A 26,624-nucleotide genomic window follows, 5' to 3' on the forward strand; every position below is an offset into this window, starting at 1 on the left:
TGTGAAATCCTTCTGGATAATCTCATGTGATAGATAAAACAGTGTCTTCCTTAGAATAGGTCCACCTTTTGTGAGGTTTTCCTGCTCATTCTAGCAGTTATGTATTTTAAGATGAAGATGCCACTCACAACAAAGAAATCAGATTTCTCAAGATCAGGTTAGGCCTCAGGGCTGGTATTGCAATTTCCAAGGGGAACAACCCAAATCTTACCAGCAATTCCAACAAGCCAGAAAAGGTATATGCACTTTTGAGATCAGATGTCTATCCAGATAAAAAAAACATATATCCTAAACCAGCTCTTCTGACAGACTCATTTCTGACTATCATCTTTCACAACATCAGGAGAGAAAATCCTCTGAGCAAAGGAAGGATCAATGTACTTGACAGAAGTAAAATACTATGTAACTGATTTGGGAGAAAAGAAAAAAAAGATAAAAAACCCACCACAGAAACAGGAGTGGGATTGGTGGTAGTGGTTTCTATAAAGCACCTGAAATGTACCGCCAAGTGCACTACAAAACACCCAAACACTATATTCAGTTACATAAAATATGATTAGAAGTTTAGCAAAGATAAGCAAGACTGATGGTTTTCAAGACAAATCTAAGTAAAAGTATACATACATATATCAAAATTCTCATTAGCTACAAAGAGCCAGGATTTAGCTAAGCCCAAAAGAACTGTTTGGTCATCAATACATAAACTGCCATAATCCTCTTTATCAGGTTCTCCCTCTCATTTCCCCAGATGAAATCAATCGAACATTCTGATGCCATAGAAGACAAATTTTCTATTCACTGGAGAACACAGTTTCCTAAGTGGCAAAATGGTATTTCAACAAACGTGGAGGAATCAGCTCCACAGTTACACGGGAACTACCCTCTTACCAAAACATCTGTGGTTTGAGTTTCAAGGCAAGTAAAAGCCTGATCAAGCACAGGAATCAGAGTAGAGCTCTCTCAACACCTAAGACCTCAGGATGAAGCACTCTGAAAACCAGGAACATCAGTTCACTGACATCAATTCCCTTCAAATGCTCTTGCACACCTTCCATGTTGCAGCAAACAAAGTCTGCTCAGGCTCCAGCAGACTAATGAGTAGGATGGGTGTGGAAGCACACTGCATAAAACAGGAGAAAAGACAAAAAAATGCAAGAACTGCAATTTTTGCAACCTCACTGGCTGCAAGAATGTGAAATTTAATTTTGTGCCCAAGACCAAAGGAGGGGATAAAATTTACTCTATCTCATGAAAGTCAATCTGGTGACAGATTGCTGATACTAAAGAAAACAGGTATAGAACAGTCTTTACCTTTTCTAGCCATATTTGACATTACAGTTAGAAAGTCTTACAGTAGGTCTTGCAGTAAATTATTGTCTCCTGATAGTTTATGAACAATAAAGTTTAATCACAACCTTCTCTCCCATCTCCTTAGCAGCTGGCATGCCTAAATAGATAAGACAAGTGCATCACAAACATAAGACTAGCGCTTCATTCACTCTGGCCTAGGCACCAAAACCAGCATAAACCCAGCAGCAGGCAGTTCAGTGTCCATGTCCTAAATCACCCCAAGCTCTGTCTGCCTGCTGACAGCAGCCAAACTGCCTCTAATGAAGCTGCCTGTGAACACATTAGCTGAGTAACCACACGCTGAGCCGCAGACAGGCCAGCTACTGTGCAATCACAACCTAGCCTGTTATTAGGCTAACTAACATCTACACCAACAACAGCTTGAAACACACTATCACACATCCAAGAGAACAAAGTATCACTGTAGTAGTAACTGGCTTCTTATTACCCTGGGAAATCAGATTCAGGAGTTGGAATTGGAGGCAACCTACTTAACCTCTTTTACCTGAGAAGCACCGGAACAGTACACATCTCTGTGAAGTTTGGCATAGATTAAAACTACCTTACCAATCATTCCTAACTGTGATGTAAATCCACTTAGTTCTCTTTAAGCTATCCGTGCAAAGACTGAGAACCTTACATGTAAAATCTCTGCTAATTAACTTGTCTTAAGAAATGGTAAAAACTCAAGAGTATGCACATTAACATGGTGAAAAAAGGGTAAGTGTCCATTAGTGGATACAGAGCCCTTTGCTCTTGGCTATTAGCCATGCCTTTAGTCACCAAGACAGTGATAAATGAAATGCAGTGGTCAAAGTTCATCTCCTACTCATTGTTTTAAATGTAACAGGGCAAAGAAGAATGTTTAAACAAGTGCTCTGAGATATCTCACACGTACACCCTACTTTTTGATACTACCTGCTTGCCACAGTGCTGCCAGGAAAAGCAGTGAATACAAACAAAGCAGCTATACAACTAATGAATGTTTATGTTTGCTATTATCTTCTGATTAATTGGTATTAAACACATGACCATTGCCTCACATTCACTGTCCCACAATTAATCAGAGGAAAAGGAAAGATGATAACGGCAACTTCTGAGACCAGGATTTTGTGTTCTTTTCCCTTGAGGGCTAAAAGAGTAAGATATCATTCTGACAGAGATATAGAAGAAAAGAAAGGAGGGCAAAATTTATTTCAATGCAAGTGTGAATACCAAACTTATTTCATACTGCAGTAGCAGCTCTCGATTCAGCCTTAGAATGATGATATGATGACACTTACTATTGGGCAAACTTTCAGAACCAAGCAAAGAATATCCTTATCTACTTCAACTTCTTTATGACTCTCTGTGCTTGGCATAGATATTTTCCTGTTTACCAGAGACTGCCTGCATGAGGTAGGAAATCTGCTTTGGCAATCCCAACACGTCAGTACAGATTGGTATTTCTGGTTCAACTGTGGAAACCACAGTGCCACTGACTTGTCAACAGCACTGGAAACAGACATTTCCTGTCAAGAGTGTCTCATATGGCTCCAAGACCGGAAACAATTGATGGGAGCCGCTGAGGTGAGAATACCCAGACACAGGTGAATGGCCAACCTCCCAGGAAACCAGTCCAGCCAAGCCAGTCAGTTGGGAGAGGCTAACAAAAAACGCCAAACAAACAAACAAACAAACAAATAAAATCACATCACTTTGTAAGAGTGTCTGAGGCTTGAATATGGGGAAAGAAAAGCAGGTGATGATGGCACAGGCGAGTTAAGTATGCCATATACTAGAGGAAAAGGATGGCATTTGTAGGGGCTTGAACTTATGCACAAAGTAGGCTTAAGAGCATCAAGACAAAAACAAGTGATGATCATGGGCTAGTTCTTATCTAGAGAAATGCACTATGACTTAGGAATCTTATCTTACTGTCTCAAGAACTAATCCTGTCTTGAGCAGTCTCATTTTTATGCAATGGAAGCAGAGATCCACCATCAATGAAGTACCGATCAGAGCCTGTGCTGCAACCTATCCAAAAGGGAGTTTCTGAGCACAAATGCCCAGAAGATACAACACAAACCCAGTTGTCTGGTGGGTGGTCCCTTTCCAGATGCTGCATAACACAAAGTTGAGCTAGAAATAATTAGAGTACATAATACTTGCCCAAAAAGTACCAAGTTACCTTTGGATACAACAGTACTATTTCTATTTTGCCCTCATGCTGGTATTAAGAGCCCACTGTTCCTTGAATAGCTAAACTGAGTTGAGCTGCTCTTGAATTTCAAAGTGAACTCCTACACCTAGACTTATAAGTAAAAAGGTATGATTTCACTTCAGATAAATTCAATAAACAGCTTTTACTGTTGGGGGTTGTTCTGACTCTCTTGCACATTTGTATCAGATCTAGCGTGGTCAATACCCAGTGAGACAACTCAGTCCCTCTGTTTGCTTGGAGGGGTGGAGTGAGTGTGCAGGATCAGCTGACTCCTGGATCACTTAGATGATCTCACTTTACACCCACACAATCACTAGGTCCTATATAAAGAAGGCACCAGACATCACAACATCTGCAAGGATGCATCTGAATACCTACTTAGCCCTGCTTGAGAGTCACATATTGTTCCAAGGGGTAGGTAAATTTTAATCCTCCATACAGACATGGATGCAACATCCACTTGTTTAAGAATCCCATATATAACGTCACAGTAAGAAGAGTTCCTTAAGGAACAAAAGAGAAAAGAAACAAAAAAACATATACACAGTCTACCTCATAACATTAGGCATCTATAGCCATACTGACAGACTCTAAATTGAGTATGTGACTCAATTTAGGTCTCTAGGAGTCTGCTCATTAACAAAAAAAAAAAAAACAAACAAAACAAACTAGCTACTCATGTAAAAGCAATCTTTCCTCTTTTTAAATCATTAATAATTGTTGACTTCTTTCTAGTTAAGAGAGAAGAAATACTTAAGTTAAAGGCTGACAATGTGCAAGAGCAAGTATAAGATGTCCCTGTATAAATTTAAACCGCAAATCATAAGAAAGTTCATAATCTACAAACCCAAATGTCCTGGAGAACCGCCCCAAATGTTTAACTGATTGGCAGTGATCTGCTGTCACGCAGGAGCATTACGAAACTTGCACCCTGTCCCAATACATCGAGGTGCTCCTTAGTAACACTTGAGCAAATTGATTCCTGCCAACTTTTGTAGCTAACTGGCTCACATCCTCTCACAAAATCAAATGTAATACTTCACCAAGTAGAACCAACCAAGCAAGGAAGAGAGAAAAACAAGTTACTTTTCTTGTTGCAGCAACAGTATTCAAGACCAAGATCCTCCAAGTGAAACTCTGGCCTTTTTGTCTGCACTATGCTTCAAAGGTGTGAAGGGAAAAGAACCTCTTGCTTCTGTAATCAAAAACTGATAAGAGATAAGCTGAAGGCAATTACCAAAATAAAACAGCAGAAGCTGGCAAGGAACTGGTAACAAAAAGAAAGTTATAACAGCTGTTAGAAAAGAAATGAGACAGAAGGATAGTGATGACAAACAATAAAGGGTTGTGTAGGAATTAACACATCAAACTACACATCAAAACCTAAATTACTGTGTCAATGATCTGAAGACAACTGAAACAATATAGAAAGGCTTTCTGATAAAGAAAGAGAAAACAGAAGAAAGCTTGCGTTTCAAAAAATCCACTCTCTCCTGGCCCAAAACAGGATTATAATGTTATCACATGATTCCAACCTCCAACAATTCAGAAAAACCACTCTCAGCTTAATGCATGTGGGAGGAACTCAGGATCAGGCAAGAATAAAAGATGACAAGCAAACAAAGAGCCATTTATTCAAAAATAACCTCATTATGTTCAGACTCACTGCATCCGTATCAATCCTAGTGAAACAGGCCCCCTAGAACCAATAACACCAAATACTAAAGACTATCTTAACTCTGAACTTTGCATCAGAAAAAATACTCAGATCACAACAGGGTAACTACTGAAGCTCAGCTGAAGGCTGGAGCACATTACAGGGCTAGAGTTAGGATCTGTACCAAATGCTATTTAAGCAATCCACAGACAAAACAGCAGAAGCAGTCAATGAAAACAAAACAGGCTGTAGCAAACCAGTACTTCTACATTGAGAAGTTTTGTTAAGAAGATCTTCATCATTGCAATTTTTTTCCAAAAACACCAAAGCCCCTTGGCCTGGATCTTAAGCAGGCAAACCCCTAGACAGACAGAGAGATAGAGAGGGAGAGGATGTGATGGTATTTGTGTGATTATTTTGGTTTATGTTCCCATGTTATGTGTCTTTGAGATGACAGAATGATTATTTATTCTCTGGAGAAGTGACTGAGCCTACCCAAGAAGAAAGAACTTGTAAGAACACAGGTGTGCCAACAGAAAAGTTCAGAAAGAAAGGAGAGTCCTATGAAAACCAAACAGCCAGGTCTCATGGGTGGTAGAAAGTTTTCCAACAGTCTGTGTGAAATGTAGAGATTGTTACAGCTCAAAAGTTGCAGAGAACATTAAAGCCAAGGAAAGAAAAAACAATCCACCTCAAGGACAGGATGGGCAGCAGAAAAACCTGATCAAAAGTTCTTTTTCTTTCTGTCTTTCCTGTTCTGTTTATTTCTGACTTAATGACCTCAAGTTTTCTCCACCTAAGAAGTCTTCCAGTTTGGGCTTTCTTCCCCTAAAATCTAACTATTTTCACTTATAACACAGTTATATATTTGGTTTCTTTGCTCAGTTCACTGTGACAAAATTGTCTACGCAGATTCACCTCCAAGCTTCAAAAACTAAGTCTGGGTTTCATTGCAGCATCTGGAGGGATCAGGTAAAAACTCTGTTTTTCTTCTCTGCCAGAAGCCAGCAGGCAATGTGGCAGAGATGGTAAGAATGGTGCAAGTAAAGACTGAGCTTTTTTAAACAATTCACACACATTTAGAGTAAAATGTTGAGCTATCTAGAAAGCTGAATATCAACAAGCAATTTAGTGCTTAGTATTATGTGAACAATTAGAGCTGCTTTTCTTCATGCATGATACTTCATATCCACTATCACTGAACTTCAGCTGTCCTTTAGCTGTTCATTTCCCTGGTACCATAAAACCTTCTGCAATTCTTTACTGCCTAATCTCTAAAGTTTTGACAAGCCTGCACCAGAAAGAAATTTTCAGATCAGCCATGAAACTTCTGAAAAACCCAATTCAAAACAAGAAAGTACAGAACAATCCTTTTAACAGCCTGTTTTTCTACAGGCAACCTTGCTTCATTGCAAAAATTACCTTCTGTTCCTTTCCTTTAAGAGTCCACTTAAGGGTTATAAGTATGTCATCTCCAGATATTTTATGCCTTTAAGAGTATTTGGGAAAGTGTGCCATCAAAAGCTTTTTGACATTTCAATATACTGTCTTAAATGGATTACCTTTAAGTACAGGCTCATCAGAAGAGTGTGATTTCCTTCTACAAGAAACCCACTTCAACTCCTCCCTGCTGCCAAATTTTACCCATGACTCTAAATGATGTGATCTTTATTTATATTTTTAACCCATTTGCCCTAATGTAATACCCATATAAGCTCCCACTACAATGCTGCCAACATCAAATAAAGTCAGAAGTCATGCATCAAAAAAATAGCAGTCTTCAGCAAGTATTACTCAAACTCTTTTGGAAACTGTCTTACTAAGGCTTCCATGCCTTTTTACACATTTTTAACTTGTTTACTCATCTGAACAAAAGTTCTCCTTCCAAAGGGCATCATTCCATTTCTTCATCTTCTTAGCAATGCCACCTGATGCAGATTACTTTAAAATTTTTGTTAATAAACAGCACACATTCTCTGGAAGGAATTTTCCTTAGAATGTCTTTATGCCATCTGAAAGCTCTTCCTTTTTTTAGCTAATCCTGTCAATTTCTTGTTGAGAAGCTTGCTCATTTTTACATAGGTTCTAGTAGAAATGTGGCCTGCACCAAGAGGAGCTAAATGTCTAAGACAGACCGTAGACCCTTCTCAAGAAGGCAAGAGCCACACCCATTAAGCAACTGAAAAGACTGGAAGTGTTTCTAATACAAAGATACACAAATATTTCGTATAACATTATTTTCAAGTAATGAGAGCTAATGTTTTCCAATCCAGTACCAAAAATGGTTTAAACTTAGAAGATTCATGAGCAGCAAGTACAGACTGAAAAATAAATACAAGCACATCAAGATTACAATGAACAGCATCTGGAATGTCTGTAAAAAATGGGAATCTTCCTAAGCCTCTGAAAATTTGGAAGCAGAATTTTTCTAAGAGATGTAAACAAACACATTTGTTAAATGTCTTTATTTAGTAATGGAAATACTTCCGTTCTAAAAAAACCCCTATTTTTCAGAAATAATACAGCACTTCAGAGTTTTAGACCCCAAATTTCATGATAATCAAAAAATATGTCCACCACTCCTGGTTCTCACCACCCTCTCCACAAAAATCTCTACCTTGTAGCATTTTCATTGCTATGTCTAGTGTTTTCTCATGAACAGAAAGGCTTTGACAAAACTAACTGCCTGAAGGATTTGGAATTTCACATGCCATGTTTTCTGATAAGAAACATCACTGTCTCTTAAAAAGTTCACAAATCTTGGCAAAAAGGAAAAGAAAAAACAACTGCAGAACCACATGGTACATTCTAAAACATCTGGAAATTCAACAGTCTGAAGAGTTTCCAAGTCATTTCATGTGTACACAATATATAACAGGTCTTAGTAAACCTATCCCTCAGGAATGTAAGTCCTTTTAAAGACTATTTAACTATGTCTATGTCTATATGTCTATGTCATATTTAACTATGTCCTTGTATGGAAAAGTGCTGCTTTTAACTTCTTATGAAGCTGCTTACAGATAAGAGTTAGAAAGTCAAAAATTAAAAATTAGTCATTGCTCCTTAATAAATCTTTCCTTTCCATTCTTGATTTTTGATTACACCACCTTTCCCTTTGCTTTCCTTCTGAAAAGACTCAATCCAGTCAGTCTCCATCTGCATGGAAACAATTCCATGAATGACTCTGATAATCCGTTTTTTTCCTTGTCTGTCTCTTCCACCAAGACCCAAATTCAGTTTTTCAAATACGATTATGCACGTGGTAAAGATATAGCACATCACATTTATACAGCAAACATCTCTTATAGTTTTTCATTTCTTTCTTTCTTTCTTTGTGACTGTTGACAAGCTTATTTATTACTTCTATGAGGTTTTCAGTAATTCATTCACAACAGCTCTAACCTCTGTTACACACCCCAACAGATTAAAAAATAAGCATACCCTGCAGCATTTAGTTGTTTTGTGTCTCTGTCTATTCATTTTATTTTAAAATTGGTCTAGTGACTGCACTGACCAATATTTCCCAAAATAAACTTGTACAAGCACTAGTTTATCAGTTGTTTCCTTGCTCACAGATTTCTGGGTAGCAATGCATGTTCCTTCCCTATAAGCACAGCAATGAGTTTATCATTGCTAGCACATGAATTTATTATTATTTATTGTCTATTTGCAATGTCCTAAATATTTGTTGTTTAAATTCAAAATATTATGTCTTTTCCTAGTCATCTGTACCTTACAAGGTCTATTTATGTTCTATTTCAAAGAAATCCTTGAAAAAACATAGACATATCAGCATCTGCTTCCATACCTCATATACCTTATCCATTTCCAGCCCCTCCTTTAAAAAACAAAACAAAAAAAGAAACTACCACCACTTTCTTTCAACAAAGCAAGCTGTAGAATTACAGTTAAGCTGCTTTTCCCACGTAACACTACAACTAAGGCTTCTCAAGTCAAACATGATTTGAAAGCAGGTAGGACAACCTTCACAGGGCTTGGTCAGACCTCAGTGATCTGTAAGTCACAAGTACAACATTTGCACGCAGCCTTCCTTGCAATTTAGCAGGAAAAAACCCACACACAGCACTCAACCACACAAATCAATTTACTTCAGTCAACACAGGTGAAGTACAGCGTAAACAAAACACACCTGATTAAACCTAGCTTGAAAGATCCTCTGGGCTCCACCAAAAACACTGCAAAGAAGTATCAACTTCACACGGAAAATAAAGTCTTAAATTTAAAGATGAGACTGTTGTTTGCAGTATTCAGAAATTAAAAAAAGCAACCCTCCATCAAGCTAGACACATGTCACTAACACTGCACATGGCACAATAATTTTCTTCTATTGCAACAATTCACAAAAGATAGAGCTAAGATCGATGTCCTGCTTTGCAAAGCGCTCCATGGTACAGATTTGGGTTATCTTGCCCTGTCACACAAAAGCCTCAAACACTTATAGAAATGTAAAGGACCCTGTTAGAAGGTAACAAGGACGAGGAGTTTACCTCCAGCAGAAAGAAGCAAAGTTGCAGCCTTGTCTACAGTTGCAGACACACAAGTTACAAGATTACAGTATTGTTGCCAAGTACAAGAAAGTGCAGAAAGGCTGTCGTTTCATAAACTTCATCCCTCACCAGTTCCCAAGGACAGCAATTACACAAGTCTAGGATAAAAGTTCAGACAGATACAGATCCATCCAGCCTGCTTTATTTAGCTTAAGCTCATCTCCGTTTTGCACAGATCAAGCTTGAAATTAATTTCACAATTTGAGCTATGACTTTTTGCTTTAGCTTACTGGAACACAGATCACAGAGCTATCCCTCGCCTTTCAAGACTGTCAGAGTAACAGTGAAAGTATCAATAAAGAAAGGAGAGACAAGGTGATACACAAATTATTCTTATTAAGGAGGACAAAATCTCCCACACTAGTTTTCTACCAAAATAACCACACATGTGCACAAGTAGTAACTTGGTATTTAAGTTACTGGAAAAATCACACTCAAAAATCCTAAGAAGCAACTACTAATTTGCAAATTAATACAGAAAATATGACTGCTCACACCACCACCATCTGCCTGTAAGGCAGCACAGACTGCCCAACCTCACAAGTAACTGCACTATTGCATTCCCCAACAGAAAACGGATATGACTCATCTGAGTTAAATTCTTTAACGCTTGACATGATTGCTGCTAATTGTTGCAAAAGGAGATTAAAGAGATCAGATAAGAGTTTGGCTTTGCCAATGGTAACTCCAGGTGGCCTGTGATAGCTATGATTCCGTTCTCATTCAATTCAGTTTTACAGCAAAAAGAACAGCCTTGGATTATTGTTGCTTGTCACTCTGTATTAATACAAGATGCTCAAACTTTACTTCCAAAGGCAGCCCATCTCTGCATATGATTCAAGCACCAAAACTGACTTTTATATGGCTATGGCATTAATTTAGCATTACTGCAGTACAATTTAATATCCAACCACTGTGTAAGAGTGTTTCAAATTTCAGATTTTGTGTTAACTATCATGGAGGTTCTTGGCTTCTTAACAGAAATGAGTCATATCTAAATCACCAGTGATCACAACAGCAGTGCATCTGATCTAGCCAGCAGCTCACAAACTCAGGAAAGCTGAGTTCCCTCCTCACCTTTAGCTACGGTCTACTGCCAAACCTCAGGCAAGTAATTTACTCTCCATCCTTTTGGTTTCATTCTCCTTTAAATTATGAGATGCCTATCTGTTCCTTCCATAAAGTACTTTAGCCACTATGGATGAAATCCTTAAGTAAGTACATTACCCACGAAGGGGAATGGCCAGCATCAGAGCTGGCAGAAGTAAGATAAAAGACTTCAAGATAAAGCACTTGGAGCATTGTAAAAATTGAATTCAATTCTGAAGTATTTATATATGGACATTCACCAAGCTAGGACAATGCTGAACTCCAGGTACAGAAAAAAAAGTATATATTGTATCAGCAGCACATATGAAGCAGAATCAGCACTACAAAGGAGGTTTTAAGTGTCTTGCATTGCATCTTGTTTTTGAGTAAGAACAAGGACTACAACATAAAAACACAAGCAAGCATTTTACTTGAGAAAATAGTCTACAAAAGTCTACAAAGAATATACTTTACCTATATTTTTAAAATCACAGTAGACAGCAAAACCTCATGCTACCTAGCCCACAACTGAACCAAGGAAATGATACTAGAAGAACTTCATGAATTCATCAATACCAAGTGCCTAAATCAGTGGAGCAAGAGAAAGTTTGATGACTGGCATAGGTTAATTGAGTCAAAGTGGCAAGAATTACCATTTGCATATGAAACTGGTGATTTGCTTAATCTAATCTAATCTAATCTATTTCTTTCTGCACTCTATGTACAGGTAAAAATGTTTTCATTCCAAGTAACTTCTGGAATTCAGTTAGTATTCCAAGTGTTCAAGTACCAATTAACTAAAACAACTCAGTAAACATGATCTCACTGCGATATTCAACACAGGCTTCAACCTCCATTCAACCTGCAGTGCTGAAATGGTAAAGATAACAGTAATTTATGCTAAAAACAGAATTCTTTTTTTTCCCCTACAGCAATTATTGATGTGAACAGGAAAGCTACACAGATGTAAATCTGAATAATTGCCATCAAAATACATATTCAGCTTTGCACAAACTAAAAAACCCACACAACTTGTAGGAAACCTAGCTCAGTTTGCATTTGTATCATATAAACATTTAAATTCTCATGCTTCAGGCTCTTCTTCTATAGAAGAGAAAAAGAAATATTTAGGATGAAGAAACACTTGAGACACTGAAGAAGAAAGGATTACAACAGCCACCACCTACTCACACACTCATTTTAGCAGAGTAACCACTATTTTACAGAGATTTATCCAAAAATACCTGGATATAAAGGCCAGAAAATTAAACCACAAACTCTAGGAAACAAGTTTGCCAGCATAGACCGAGTAATTTACAACAGCATAAGCCAAAAATTAAGCTCCTGAAATTTAATTTATTTCTTTTGCAATCAACCTTCTTCATTTGCCACACTGAAGGCTTTTCAATATACTACAGGGCAGTTACATTTAAGCAGAACTTAATAACTGAAAATATTATATCTTTTATAAAAAAATAACTGAGATGTGCTCGCTGAGTTATCAGTTTGACTAAAAAATCAAATGTATTAAAATGGAAAGTGAATTTTTTACATCACATTCAGTCATGACATTTTGTCCATTTCCTGCAGAAACAAACTGATGATCTATGCTGGAAAAGATGCATGAATGCTATGCTTGCAATCTAGTTCTATATGGTGGATCTGAAAGATTCTTATTCAACCAACAGCACGTATTAGCAGGTTATTTGCTGAGTGACCACTGAGGCCTGAGATTTGCAATAGTGCACACTGCCCTTCATTCAGTTTAAGGGCCTCAAGAAAGACTGTGAATTTGGATGCTAAGATAGCTGCTGGAACTGTGCATTCACAAATGCAGCATCTTTAACCCATCTTCCTGAATAGACATGGCACTGCAACTGCGCTTCCCCAGCTCTGAACCAAAGCTTCAAAGAAGCACACTTGTTACACCTAAACTAGGAAGCCAGTGTAGCCATGGTCACCAACTAAACATGCCCCAGGTCCCACCTCTGCATCAGGACTGAGTGGCTTGGAATGGTTTACATCAGTCTTAAATCCTCCTAGCCTCAAGTTGCTCCCTTCAGACAGGTCACTGGGAATGCTACTGAGGCTCTACTCATTGGCACAGCCCAAAAGCACGCCAGAACTGATAACAGCTTAACAGCATAGGCCGCTGAACTCTGCCATCCGTGTGTAGAAGCCTAGAAGATAAGGGGACTAATGTGTATGTCTCCAAACACCAATAGCCGGATAACTCTGGAGCCAACCAAGGATTGTTGTGAGAAAGAACAGGATGTGGCTGGAGAAGGGGGCCATATAGAGGCAGGGCAGCACTTTTCCGGGACAAGCGTCCTTGTTCTGCCTCCTGGAGATAAGCCCAACACAGTAAAGTGTGTGAATGACATCAAGAAGTGGGCATGGACTATAGGGGGGATCAAGACCACCAAAGATCTCCAAAGCCCTCTGACCCATTTCCAGGAAAGTCTAAAAGAAGGGACTGAGCATGATAAGTAATTTGCATAGAAAGTGAGAAACTTACCTCCAGGGCAAGAAAACTCATCTCCAAAAGGTACCCCCACAAAGCCCAGGTGCATGTGCATCCCAGGACCTCGGCCATGCATCAGCTGGATCAACACTGGGGCCAGGACTGCTGATCTCTCTTCCTTTTTTGCTCTTTCACCCTCTTTAACCCATTTCTCTATCTTCACTTGGCCCCTTTATTCAAAACCCACTACTGCTGCTTATACTGGGAGACAATGGGCTAAAATACCAATTTTCGTGGCAAGAATATAACCTAATGAAATTTCATAAGCTTTTGCAGACCCTCTGACTTTTGTCATTCCTTTCGACCATGACCACCTATGAATCTTGGGTGCTCCCTTTAAGAGTGGGACACCACACCACAAATACTCATTTGCTAGCAAAGATATAGTCAAAATTTCAATTCAGGCGCAGAATCTTTGAACTTTCAGATGATGAGAAGTCCTCAAGTTTTTGTTGTAATACACAGCAGAACTCAGAGAATCATTTCAAGCCTTCCTGTAAACTGAAAGTATCTGAAAAACATCAGACTGAGAGCACAAACAGCTGGCACAGCAGCATGAAATACATTCCTCAGCCACCCTGACCGGAAGAGGAAAGGATATGAGGCAACCCACAAGGAGACAAGATCAAGAATAACATGAAACCACGCCTTTAGACAATCTCAACACAGGTTGCTGCAGTCCTGCTTTTGGTCTGTCCTCTAGAATGCATGCTCAGCTCACAGAACTTACTCAACAGAAAGCTAACCAGAGGAAGTAAAGGAGTGAGTTAGCAATCAGGCCAGCTCCATGACCTATCTCATCATGTCATTCTCTGAACACTGAAAGCAGCACCAGGGAGAAGCGTGTTAGTCCATTTTCTTCTCCACTTAAGCTGCCATGGGACTGCATCTCAAAGGATACAATATACTCAACTATTCCAGCAGTTCTACTTAATGAGAGTAAGTGCACAGAAAAATGGATTTTATGATCGTCTTACCCTACTTAGCACTGCAGCTAGAATGAGGCAGCAGCATACTCTTAGCAGGAGGGTAATTATCTTTTGTAATATTGATATGCATATTGCAGTAACTGTCATCTTGCTTGTATTTATTTATTGGCATTAAGGTTATTTGAAAATGTGCCACGTCAACTTTCAGTGTTAGAAATCTGAGACAGTACTTGACATTACTACGGCAGTAGCTCTAAACACAGAATCATAGAATGGCTTGGGTTGGAAGGGACATCAAAGTTCACCTAATGCCAACCCTCCTGCCTTGGGCAGGGGTGCCACTCACTAGATCAGGTTGTTCAGGGCCCATCCAAAGCGGCCTTGAACACTTCCAGGGATGGGGCATCCCCAACCTTTGGGCAATCTTTTCTAGTGCTTTGCCACCTGCTGAGTAAAGAATTTCTTCTTAACATCTACTCTAAACCTGCCCTCTTTCAGTTTGAAAATTAGTTTTAACCGTTCAGTTTAAAACCATTCCCCCTTTTCCTGTCACTATCTGGCCATATAAAAAGCCCCTCTCCCTCCTTCTTTTAAGCCCCCTTAAGGTACTGAAGGGCTGCACTGAGGTCTTCCTGAAGTCTTCTCCATATTGAACAACCCCAGGTCTGTGTGTGTGAATCAATCTCTTCAATTCATAATAGATAAGGAATATATAATTTCCTACAAACTGAACTACATATTGAAGACAAGTATCTGCCAGTTTGCAACCAGACGCAGCACAAACTGAAATCCACTAAGGTTTGCCTACCAGGAAATTTTTCAGCTGAAGCTACTATTAAAGTACTGGAACAGAGAGGATACAGAGACAAGTATCAGGTTGCCAACACACTGATAACTCGGAGACACTTCTGGGATGCTGCACAACAGAGACCAAAATGCAAGCAGTTAAGCAACAAAATGGACTGGAAATTTTCACACCCATTTGGCAGGGCTTGCTGCAAAAGCTCTTGCTTTAGTACAGTCCATTTTCCCAGTGCTCTTATTGTATTTTGGCCTTCTCGCATCAGCTGGAAAAGGGAGATCGTAGTTTCTGGTAACAGAATTAGTGGCAAGAATCCTCATTTTCTTGTTTCATTTGTGGAATGCTTTTAGAACACATACTTTTAAGATTTTCTCCAAGTACCTCAGAATTGTGAAATGCACCCAAATGTGTTGAAGTATTTAAACCATGTTAAATCCACTTCATGCTTAATGCCCTCCACAAACTTCCAGTGTTATTAAGCCTCAATGAAATAAGCATATTTGACTAAATCTTCAATACAAGTTCTTGGAGTGGCTGCTAAATCCAGCCTGAGACACTTCTCTCCCACAAACAGAACATTCTGCAATACACCCTGAGACTGGTGCAGCAAAAAGCTGCTAGCACAACTGGGCTGGGCTGCATCCCAGTCTCAGGTCTGGACAGTGCTGCCAGAAAGGCTTGTCCAGAACCAAGCATCCACTGTGAGTCCCCAGCTCTATCTGAGGCCAAAGGGCTTCCTTCCTCATGCTGAGAGGTTGATGAAGCACTTTCTCTCCAGCTACAGACCTGGACTCAGCAAAGCCATGGGAAGTTCAGACTTCACTACTGGAAGCCTTCTATGGTTGTAGTGAGTCAGGGCACCCACATGCTGCCCTTGGCCTGTGGCAGCAAGTAGAAGAAAGAAAAAAAACACCTCTGTTCACTCTGATGTAGGGCTAGGAAATACCATAATCCCTCAAGAACAAACCAGAATTGGGCACTGCTGCAAGACCCCAGCAACTCCTCAAAGCTAACAAAATTAGTGCCATATAATATAATAATATAGCTGTACAGGTTATTTTGGAAGGGCCTACTTTTTTTTTCTGGCTTGCTCTGCAATGTCTGCCATGCTTCATATTTGCCACATTCACTATACACAGAGCTGTTACTTCTGGCTAATAAATCAGGAAAATTCCCAAAATAATAAAAACCCTGAAAGACATAAAAGGAAATTAGAACAACCAAGCACAGTATATAAAAAAAAAAAAAAACCACAAAACAAAAACCCCAAAAACAAACAAACAAACAAAAAAAAAAAACCAAACAAAAAAAACCCCAATACCCAACTAAACAAAAAAAGCCAAACCCAAATCAAAACCAACCAAAAAACTCAAAAAGCTCTCTCTCAAAAAACTTTAAGAAATTCTGTTCCTCTTCTAATGAACAAGCAATCATAAAAATAGTTTTGGAAATTAGAGTCATCACAGTCTTGAAATGTAAATAATATACAAATATTGAATGAGTTCATCAGGAAACTTTACCTCCCAAAACAAGTTTCAACATAATAAGCAAAAGAAAATAGCTCGTGCACAGCAACTTGAATGATTTGCAAGGTCACTGAAAAATCTTGTAAGAAATTATATATTAAAGGACTTCAAGTATCAAAGGAAGTATATTTATTTTCATATGAAGTAACGGTGAAGTTCAGCTCTGCAGAAAACAAAAATTGAAACTGATCTCAGGAAAACAGAACATAAATACACAGGACTTCAGCTTTTTTTACACATGTAACAATCACTTGTGAAAGTGGCCAGTATGGTGTCACTGAGCCTTTTGCAATTGCACTTGACCCGGGAATGATGACAATGTTAGAACTGACAAAATTCCACTCCCAAGGAGATGTGGAGGGATTCTCTGTTGTTCACACCAACTGCCTGGCAAAAACCTCTCATTTCCAACTCCGATCTGGGAGACAAGGTTACATTCAAGAGGCAAATGGCTTGTCCCTTCTCCACAGATGCCACATGTCACTTCCATTGATGGCAAGAGCTGAAAGGAGTGAGTGAAGACAGGATGCAGCACACAACCAAAATCCTGGTTTCATTATCATGCTACATTATTGAAAGCATAACCAGTACTCAATTCAGGTTAAAGTCAATCCATTTTCACTCAAATCAGCTATAAGGTTCCTGGAGGAAAGTCAAGAAACCTTATCTGAGATATTGTACTGAAAGGCAGTAATAAACCAATAAAAACCACAATTATGGCATACATCTAGTGTGTTTCCCTTCAGGTACATTCTTCTATAGAAAAAAAGCCAGTACAGTCATGCTTTAAAAAGTATGTGTAGCTGCAAAAACCATATTGAAGGTGGAGCAGTGGAAGTGGGAGCATTTAATCTCATGGGTGTGCCTCTATGGTGGAGTTAAATGAAGTACTTGGCTACTGTGTCAAGATAACTGAATAAATTTATCCCAAGCAGGAGAGGGCCCACTTCAGAACCATAAATTAATTCCTACAGTGGTACAACTGCTCATTGACTTCTGGTACATCATTGAGTCTTCCTTGGTCACATCCAGGGCTTCCTGTGCTACAGACTTGTGCACACTGCAGAATAGACTTCTGCCAGAAGTTTAACCTGTCTCTTCACACTGCAAAGACTGCAGGTCTCAGTTTATAGGTACCTAATAAGCCAGAAAGACTGTAATGAAACCAGCATTAAAACTGTATCAGACAAGTATTATGTGAAGGGGAAGAAAACCAGATAAATTCTGCAAGAAGTGCAGATAACTCTTCTGTGGAGATATCACTGAAAAACTGTCTTCACCACTGAAAGCACCAGCTGCTTACTCACCCAGAGTGCACTCTCTGCAAGAGACACCCATTGACACAATCAGCAAGCAAGTCCCAGAGCAATTCATTTACTTTATTACAGTAAGGGAGAAATGCAGAGCCAAATTTTTACAGGGGTGTCTAGCTCTTAAATCAAAACACACATTTCTTGTGGGATTTGAAAGAGCACTGATTCCCACTGGCTTCAAATGATTCAGACTGTGGGAAATCTTTAAGCCCCATGCTGCATTTAAACTCATCCCAATGTTTATGAATAAAGGCAGACATGATTTAGAAGAGAATTCAACTCTGGCATGCCATTGTTAATAGTTGATCAGCAGCTTTTCATAACTGAAATATTATATCTGCATCACTCTAGGCATAAATTTGGTCTCAGAGGAAAAAAGTAAAACCTAAAAACCAAAAAAGCAGCCTGTGCTGGCACATCAAGCTCAGCCTGAGGTTCATGTTCTCTTGGAACATAAACAATTACAAACTTCTTACAGAAATCTACCCATCAGTAATTATCAGAAAATCCCCCAATTGTCAAAACAGATTCTTCTGTCATCTGTCACACACACACACACACACACACACACACACGTTCTGTGGTATGAGATGACTTTGCTGACTGCTACAGATGTTTATCTCATTCTAACAACTGCTGCACTTTGAGTGTGTCTGTACTGCTGAGTATCAACCCCCAGGGAAGCCAGACTGAAAAAGCGGGAGCAGGCTACTGTGGACAGTGGATGTTTGGGGAAAATCTAAAGCAGGGAGCCTACAATAAAAGATGTGAATCCCAGCAATAACTTCCATTTTATTAAATACAGACTTCCAAAATCCCTGTCACTATAGAGCCACTGAGGTTTTATAATTCCTTTGGGTTTAACTTACAAATAATCTTGCAGGTTACCTATGCATGCAAATACAACAATTCCAAATACAGACAGTTCCAAAGGCACCAAGGAAACAGAGGAACAACTTTTAAATTATCAGCACCACAGAATACACTCAAAACTCAGCTGTTCTATACAGAGACAATAAAAAAACTGCCAGAAAACTGAAATTTTCCCTTGCTTAACTTAATTTTATTTAAGACATACCAGAGGGTGAAATTTACTGAGGACAATAGTGCTAAAGCATGTATACAAGGTCTTTTCTAATTTTCACTCGAACCTTAGGTTTTAATACAACTTGTTTCAGCTGTTGTCACTTGCTACATTTACAGCTTTTTGTATTGTGCTTCTTTACTTTGGAAAACTACTAAAAAGAGAAGCCAAATTATTATCATGACTGCAGCAAATTCAAGAGTAATTTCTTTATGACACATCCTCTTCAGAGCTACAGAAATGCAAACTGCAGAAAAATCAGTCACAAGCTTTCTTCTGCATTACACAAAAAGCATTCATCTAGTTCCAGTCAGCATTTTCTCCAGTGGGGAATAAACTTAGATGATGTCTGCTCATACAGATGCCTCACAAGTTTTACATCTTTACTGTATTTTAAGGGCCCTAATAATTTCATAATCTGCTTTCCTCCCACCACTTCAAATACTATGAAGTATTTCTAACTAACTGCTAGTAACTTCCAGTAACTTCTAAATAATCCAACAAAAGCTTTCACGTGGACTCTCTAGTCAGCTGTCTCACTGATAATACTTCAGTAAATAAACTCATCAGGAGAATACCCTTAATGTTATTTATGTTACAGATATGGCTGATAATGCACACTCAAGGCACATGCTGCATAAGCCTCTCAGCTGTGGGAGAGGAAGTTTTTTCTGCACAGCAGAGCTACAAATTGCTGTGACAGGCCAGTGACAGGGTCTGAAAGAGAACTCAGGTCTCACACCCCACATACATGGAGTGGGTGTATCTGCTGTGCTCCTCCTGCTTCAGACAGAAACTAGGGGAATATTGGTTTTCCAGTCACCTATTGAGAAGCAGCCTCATGAGAGTAGTGCAATACAGCACGAATATTGGAATTTGGTTATAAAAATTTACAGCTGGTCCAGCAATGGAAATATTTGTGAATATGCTGTTTCAAATCCCACAATTTCTTCATAAATTCAGAAGTTCTCCACTAGCACTATGAACACACAAATTTTGTATCAGGATTATGGATTTTTTTCCAGACTCATATTTTTGGTTGTAGATGTAGATGACATTCAGGTGCCTTGGAATTAAATACTCTTCTGTGTCAAAGATATGCCATGCATTTGTTTTGTGTTTCTAATGCTGCTTTCTAAGAGAATCTGGACTCAATACGCAGAACCAAAAGGAGCTTTAAAACCTGCCCCACCTAAATATTACAATATGTGCTTTGCATTCTGACACAAAGATTCTGTACTCCTAATATTTGGCATTCCTGATGTGATTATGGTCATACTCTCAAGGCAGCCATCAGCTCAAGTCTGCACACCATTATTAACTTACTTGGCATCTCTTGCTCCAACTCATCACTTGCATCATTGCTGCTGAAACACAGAATTTTCCAACATGATTTCCACTGACAGTGGGACTTAACTTCTTGTTATTTTTTTAGTAGCTGTCCTGGACCCTGAAATTGGACAAGAATAATGCATCACCTGCTACACTAATAAGAACTATCACTTGATTCTCCAGTCATGATGCTATAAAAACAGTAGTGGGGTTACAGCAGCACCTGGGGAATGATGGGGAGGGGGGAGGGTGTCAAAAAGAAGTAAAATAAGATATGAATGTAAGTGCTGCATAATCACAGAAAGTATGTGCAGTATTTCAAGTGTCTAATAAAACTCTGTAAGTGAAATGAAAAAATACTAATCAGGAGGCACCAAGAAAAAGGTGGTGAAAAACACCTAATTGTTCTGAGAGATAATGTGGAATAGAACAAAAGTGCTGATTACTCTGTCTGCTAGTGACTTTTTTTGCTCCTACAAACAGCTAAAATGGTAGGATACATTCTGCTTTTTACCACAGAAAATATTTACATGAACTTCTAGAATCGAGAACATTAGTTTTGAATAGAATATAACCTCTTTGGGTTTAAGAGGGAAGTCTGTGTTAGGGTGCCACAAAAAAAATAACGAACTTCAGGAAACTTCTATATATAAATCCCACTCGAAAAAACCAGCATTCCAGAATTTATCATATTTAGAGGAAGAAACCACAAGAATGCTGTTGAGCCCTGGTATTGCTTTACTACATTTCTGTGTGTCTGTAAATGTTTCTAAATGCCCAATCTGCAAATGTTCCGTAGAATCTGCATAAACAACTTAGGTGTAGAACATCTTTGAAGTAATTTTCACCTTCACACAAGTGACTGTACTGTTCCCTGAATTTTTTGTCATTTTTATATCAATTCCCAAGAACGTTGCACACTATGTTTCTAAGCCCAGTAAGCCAACACGCCAATCTCAAGCCCAAGCCTGCATGAATTCTGAAAGCAATAATGCTGAATTCCATAAATAAAGATAAGATATTAGACCTATTTTATCATCTCTTATTTGATGAACTGTATTTTAGTTGATCATTGCTGTTCAGAAGAATTATCTCAATAGACTCACACAACAGTGTTAGTAGAAAATGCTATCTATTCTAAGGGCCATTGATGGATGAAACTTGAGCATAAGAAGCTAATGAAATTGAAATTCCCCATTATAATACAAGGTTAAAGTTAGAAAGAGAGTTTTATATGAAAAGCACATCAGCCAGGCTGTTTTTCTTGAGAACCGACCTAAAACAAGTGATTGCACAGATTAGAAAACTCATATCCTCCTCAGTAACTGTATGATCCCATATTTCACCAGTCCCTCTGAGACCGTATTTAAAAGTCAGAATGCACAATGTTTTGCATCTAGCAAACTACCATACACATCCCTGTCTGATTCTAAAAACATTTGTGAAGAAATTACCTTGACTTAGAGCATCTCCCTCCCACGAAGAGCTGACTTCATTCAGATTACTGAACTCGTGAGACCTTTTTTCCTTTTACCATACCTTTACGTATTTTGCTCTTCTCAAACACTCTGTTCAGCTAGTCCTTGAGTCACTTATGTAATACAAAGTGACTATGTAAAGATCTGCTCAGAAAGAAAATCATTCTAATTTCAATTACCAAAACCAAGAATGCTTACCTAAGCCAATCTCTAAATATTTTACATCCATTTATGGCTGTTTCCAAAAGAAACTGAGCTATTAATGAAAAATCAACAGGATATGCAAATCTAGTCATTAAAATTTAGATAAAATACCATTTAATCACAAATATCAACAGCTTCAGTGACTTTTAAAACACCATGACAATCTACTGCACTGTAGAATAGTGTCTCAGATACATTTTGGCATATCTTTAATTGCTCAACTCTTACAATAGAAATTAAATTTAGAATTTAGGATATACCTGTAATTCACCTGCACCAGCTTAAAAACCCAAAAAGCAACCAAACTCTAGCTATCCTCTTTACAAAGGAAAAGAGCCTTTTAAGACAGCTGATTAAATCCACATACAGTAAGTTTTGCAAGAAATTGAACTACATGTTCCTCTCTTTACCTTCCTCTTTAAGTGAAAGAAAAGGTCATAAATATTGAAGTCTCTGTCAGATCTTTCTACAGCAGTTTCCAGGAGTCATTTGATATTTGCTTTTTAAGAAACAATTTTTAAATTTTTTGCTGAAATCAAGTGGAATTTAAGCCATGCAATCAAAAATGCTAGACTAGGCTCACTCTTAATATTTGGTGCATGCACAGTTCAATTATACATAGCTGACACCTACTCACTAAATATGCACTGCTAATTATGTCTCAGCATTTAAGGGCCATAGTTGACTGAAGCTGGCAGGAGATTATTAGTAGGCTAATCTACATTTAGAGCGGATGATGAGTATTTTCATCTAAGATATTTTAGTTAATACTCCTTCAAGTTCTTTTTGAAGCAGTGAAAGGCATGAAGCAAACATACATCAGAAACCACCAAGACTTCAGACTGTGTTATACAAAGCAAAAAATGTAACATTAAAAAGGGAGGCCTTAATGATGTACAGGTAGGTTATACTGTAGGTCTGTCCTCGTAAATCACAGTTAATTTACATGCATTACGGGAGTTGAGAGGTTTAATGTTTTGTTTTGTTTCATACAAACACAGTTACAAGTTTGATTTTCCAAACCTTCATGAAATTACATAATTCCTTACTCTTGCAACTTAGCTGGCCTTTACAATGAATCCAGGAGGACTTCATACCCTGAATATGACCACTTAACTATAATGTAATTTGAAAGGACTTTCACTGCTGAAATTTTATTTCATATTTACTCACATTGTGCTATTTTAATACACTATTTTAAAATAACATACTGGGCAGACATTCATTGTTATTATTATTATTACTAATGTCACCTTTGATCACTGAAAGTACACAGCAAAAGAGGACAAGAAGGGTAAGAGAGAAGGAGTTTAGGTCCTACAAATGCTCTGCTCTACCACTCTGTGAAAGCGGGTAAAAAAAAAAATCTGTGCAAAAGCTACACCCTCCAAGGCTGTTTCAGTTTTGTTTCCTACACTGTTCTCCATTTGCATTCTTCTACTACACAGTTTCTACTCTTTAATGCTGTTCCCAATCTGAGAGAGATTTTTTCACTATTTTAAAGTTCTGGAGAACAATTAATTCCTAAAAATAGAAAGAGTGTAGAAAGTGCAGCAGGGATAAAAAGACAAGTATGAAAATCCACAGATCCCTCTAGACCTAAGATCAGCAGCATAACACAGTTTTTCAGATTGCAGCTGGTTTATCAGTGGTCAGCTCAGACAGCGCAGAGTATGTGTGGAGCAAACTTCTACATCTAGCTCTCTTCAGTCCAGGCACTGGAGGTGATCAACTCTCCTAGTTCTTTACATGTTTATGGACTTCACTACTAAAGCAGAATGACGAAGTACTTTTTCTGGTTTGCAACAGTTCCATTAAATTCCAGCCAAACAGGACAAAAGAAAAAGTAATGTTTTCACATTTACAGTCTGCTGAAAAGCCATTGAAATAAGTGAATTATATTACATAAGCATGCAGTTATGTAGCACTGTAAGCCAGACGCCTACTGCCAGAATTAAAAGGGGCCCACTTCAAGTCAAATCTCCCATTACAAGAAAAGAGTCCATGAACTATCAAGTCCCTGCCTACTGAACAGCTCAGAGTCAAAAAATTAACCAATGTAAGAGGCACAAAAACATCCCAGATAATTCAACTTCTTGAGCCTCACTATGCAACAGCTTCCACAACAGAACCACGAGACTCAGGTTTCACCTGCCCTGGAATGAAGAGATGTCAGGGTGCTTGAAATCTCTCTGAGCTGAATGCAGACAATAAAAAGTTTATAATGAAACTCTATGGCCTTCCTATTTCCACCTGTGAGGACAGCTCTTCTGACTTCTGAGAATTGTTACTTTTAAGGAAACAGCTCTGCATGGGGCAAACGGAATAAGCTGTAAGTGCAGGCTTAAGAATCACCTGCTTCACTGGACTGAAAGCAGCAGTCCATGAGGCAAAGCTTGCAAAGTTTCAAAGAGGTAACAGGCATATGCATGAAGAGTTTTTTTGTGAGAACTGGTTATAATACTGCCAGGAGGTTTTTGTTTGTTTGTTCGAGTTTTCTTTCCCTTTTTCTTCATCCCTCCCCAGGAAAGGAGGAAACTACAGTATCTGACAAAAACTTGTTAAATGCTTCTTTTTAGCATGTATTTCATATACCCCAAAGCCACATCACACAATAAGATTAAAATTGCAGGTCAGGTGAATTTCCTGGTTCTGATTTTTTTTTTAAGCAAAAAGCCATTAATTCAGTACTATAACCTGTATGAAGTCTGAAAATCTAACAAGCAGGGGTATTTTTTATTCTACATTTACACCACACATTTGTTGGTAGGATAAGTAGATGGGGAAAAGTTTTAATTATTACTTTTACAAACGGGGCCAGTTACATCATAACACAGAACCTCAGGCCACCACATCCTCAAATAAAGGTGCTTTCCTTTTGTTGCCATGCAGCTGGCAAACTGGGATGAGAGGATGCAGCCTGGGTACTCTTGTCAACTAACCTGATCAGCGTGCGCAGCTTTTTGTTCAAACGCATCCATCATGTGTATTATGTGCAATCAATATCAAAAGCACAAACTTTCAACCACAAACACATGACACGTCCCAGATGCCGTGTCAGCACTAAGAAATTGTCCCTACGCGTCTGGTGTCAAATCTGCTTTTCAAAGCTCCCACGGCCTCGCAGCTCCTGTCTGTTTCAGCCCGCACTCATCATACTAGTTAGTACAAATTTGCATCCCTGAACTCTGTTAGGAAACCGAGAGAAAGCAGACAGGGAGCGTTCAACCCGCCGGTAGCAGCCACCAGCACTGATTCACAGCACGCTTGCTGACCTAAGAGTTTCTTCTTCATTAGCGCGGGATACAAGAGCGGGTTCTGGCACACTTTTGCCTCCCCACGTACCCGCCGCGGCCACCCGGGGGGTGTCACTGCAGCCGGGGGCCGCGGGGCACCGGGAGCTCGGCCCCGGAGGAGTTGGCGGCCGGAGCTGCTCCCGCCGCCCCGCGGTGAACCCGGGGCGGTGACGGCGAGCCCCGGCCGAGCCTGTCCCGCGGCGGCGATGATCAGCCCCGGCCGGGCAGCGCTTCTCACCTGCGTTATAGAAGCGGTCCAGCACGGCCGTCTCGCCGAAGTCTAGCTTGCCGAAGTGCAGGGTCTCCAGCGCGGCCCCCACCGCCTCGCACGCCTCCCGCAGGCTCTGCAGGGCGCCGCTCTCCGCCGCCAGCAGCGGTCCCTGGCTCGCCTCGTTGATCACGTAGGTGACCGCGGTCCGCCGGCCGCCACCCTTGGCCCGCGCCGCGGTGCTCGGGCAGGCGGCGGCGGCGGCGTCCTCAGCCCAGAGAGCGGCGGGCGGCGGCGCAGCCAAGTCGGGCGGGAGGCTGCGAGCGCCCGTGTCGGCCCCGGGCGCTCTCCTGCCCAGCACCTCCTCGCAAGGCGTCCCGCCGCCGGGCGGGCCGGGCACCGGCAGGCTGACGGTCCCCTCGCTGCTGTCGTTCATCCCGGCGGTGAAAGAGCAGCCCCGGGCTCTGTGGCGCTGGCCGGGGTTAGGCGGATGCCATACTGCGCCGCCCGCCCCGGAGCGTTCCCGCTGAGCTGCTGGAGAGGAGAAGCGACCGGGCTGAAGAGAGGGATTCCCACTCGGGCGCTAGCGAAGGTTGCCGGAGACAGGGAGACGAGCACAGCCTCCCTCCGTGCCTGCCACCGGCACCATGACGCGCCGCTCCCTTCTCCTCCGCACCTGCTACCCGGCACGCCGACCCCCGGCAGCCCAGCCTCCTTCTCCTGCCGCCCCCGACACCCCACTCTTCCTCCGGCCGCTTCACTCCTTGGACGAAATTCCTCGGCCGCCGGGAGAAACCACTTGTGGGATCGCTCTCCGGCGCCCCAGCTCCAGCCGAGCGACAGCCGCGGAGCCACTGGCAGCGCGGGCTGGGGCGGCCCCAGCACCGGGCACCTCCTCCGGCCCCGCCTCCGGCAGAAATAACCTTTTCCGCCCCCGTGCTCGGCGTTCCGGCCCCGTCCTGAGTGGGAGCTCTCGAGGAAGGGGAGTCGCGTCGTGTCCTCACGGGCTTGTCAGCCTGGAAGGACGCCGCTCCCCTTGGGAAGTCCCGGCTCGGCCACCC

At 40.3% G+C, this 26,624-nt stretch overlaps 1 protein-coding gene across 1 annotated transcript in view; it reads right to left on the bottom strand.

The window, feature by feature from the left end:
* Positions 1-26,405, bottom strand: part of MAP3K5 (mitogen-activated protein kinase kinase kinase 5) — a 98,563-nt gene extending 72,158 nt beyond the window's left edge. The window contains exon 1 of the mRNA XM_030945078.1: positions 25,594-26,405. Within this exon, the coding sequence (XP_030800938.1) occupies positions 25,594-25,999 (406 nt within the window). The 5' untranslated portion in view covers positions 26,000-26,405. The remainder of the gene's footprint in view (positions 1-25,593) is intronic.
* Between the last annotated feature and the right edge of the window lie 219 nt (positions 26,406-26,624).

This window comes from Camarhynchus parvulus, chromosome 3 (assembly GCF_901933205.1).
Source record: "Camarhynchus parvulus chromosome 3, STF_HiC, whole genome shotgun sequence".
NCBI lineage: Eukaryota > Metazoa > Chordata > Aves > Passeriformes > Thraupidae > Camarhynchus > Camarhynchus parvulus.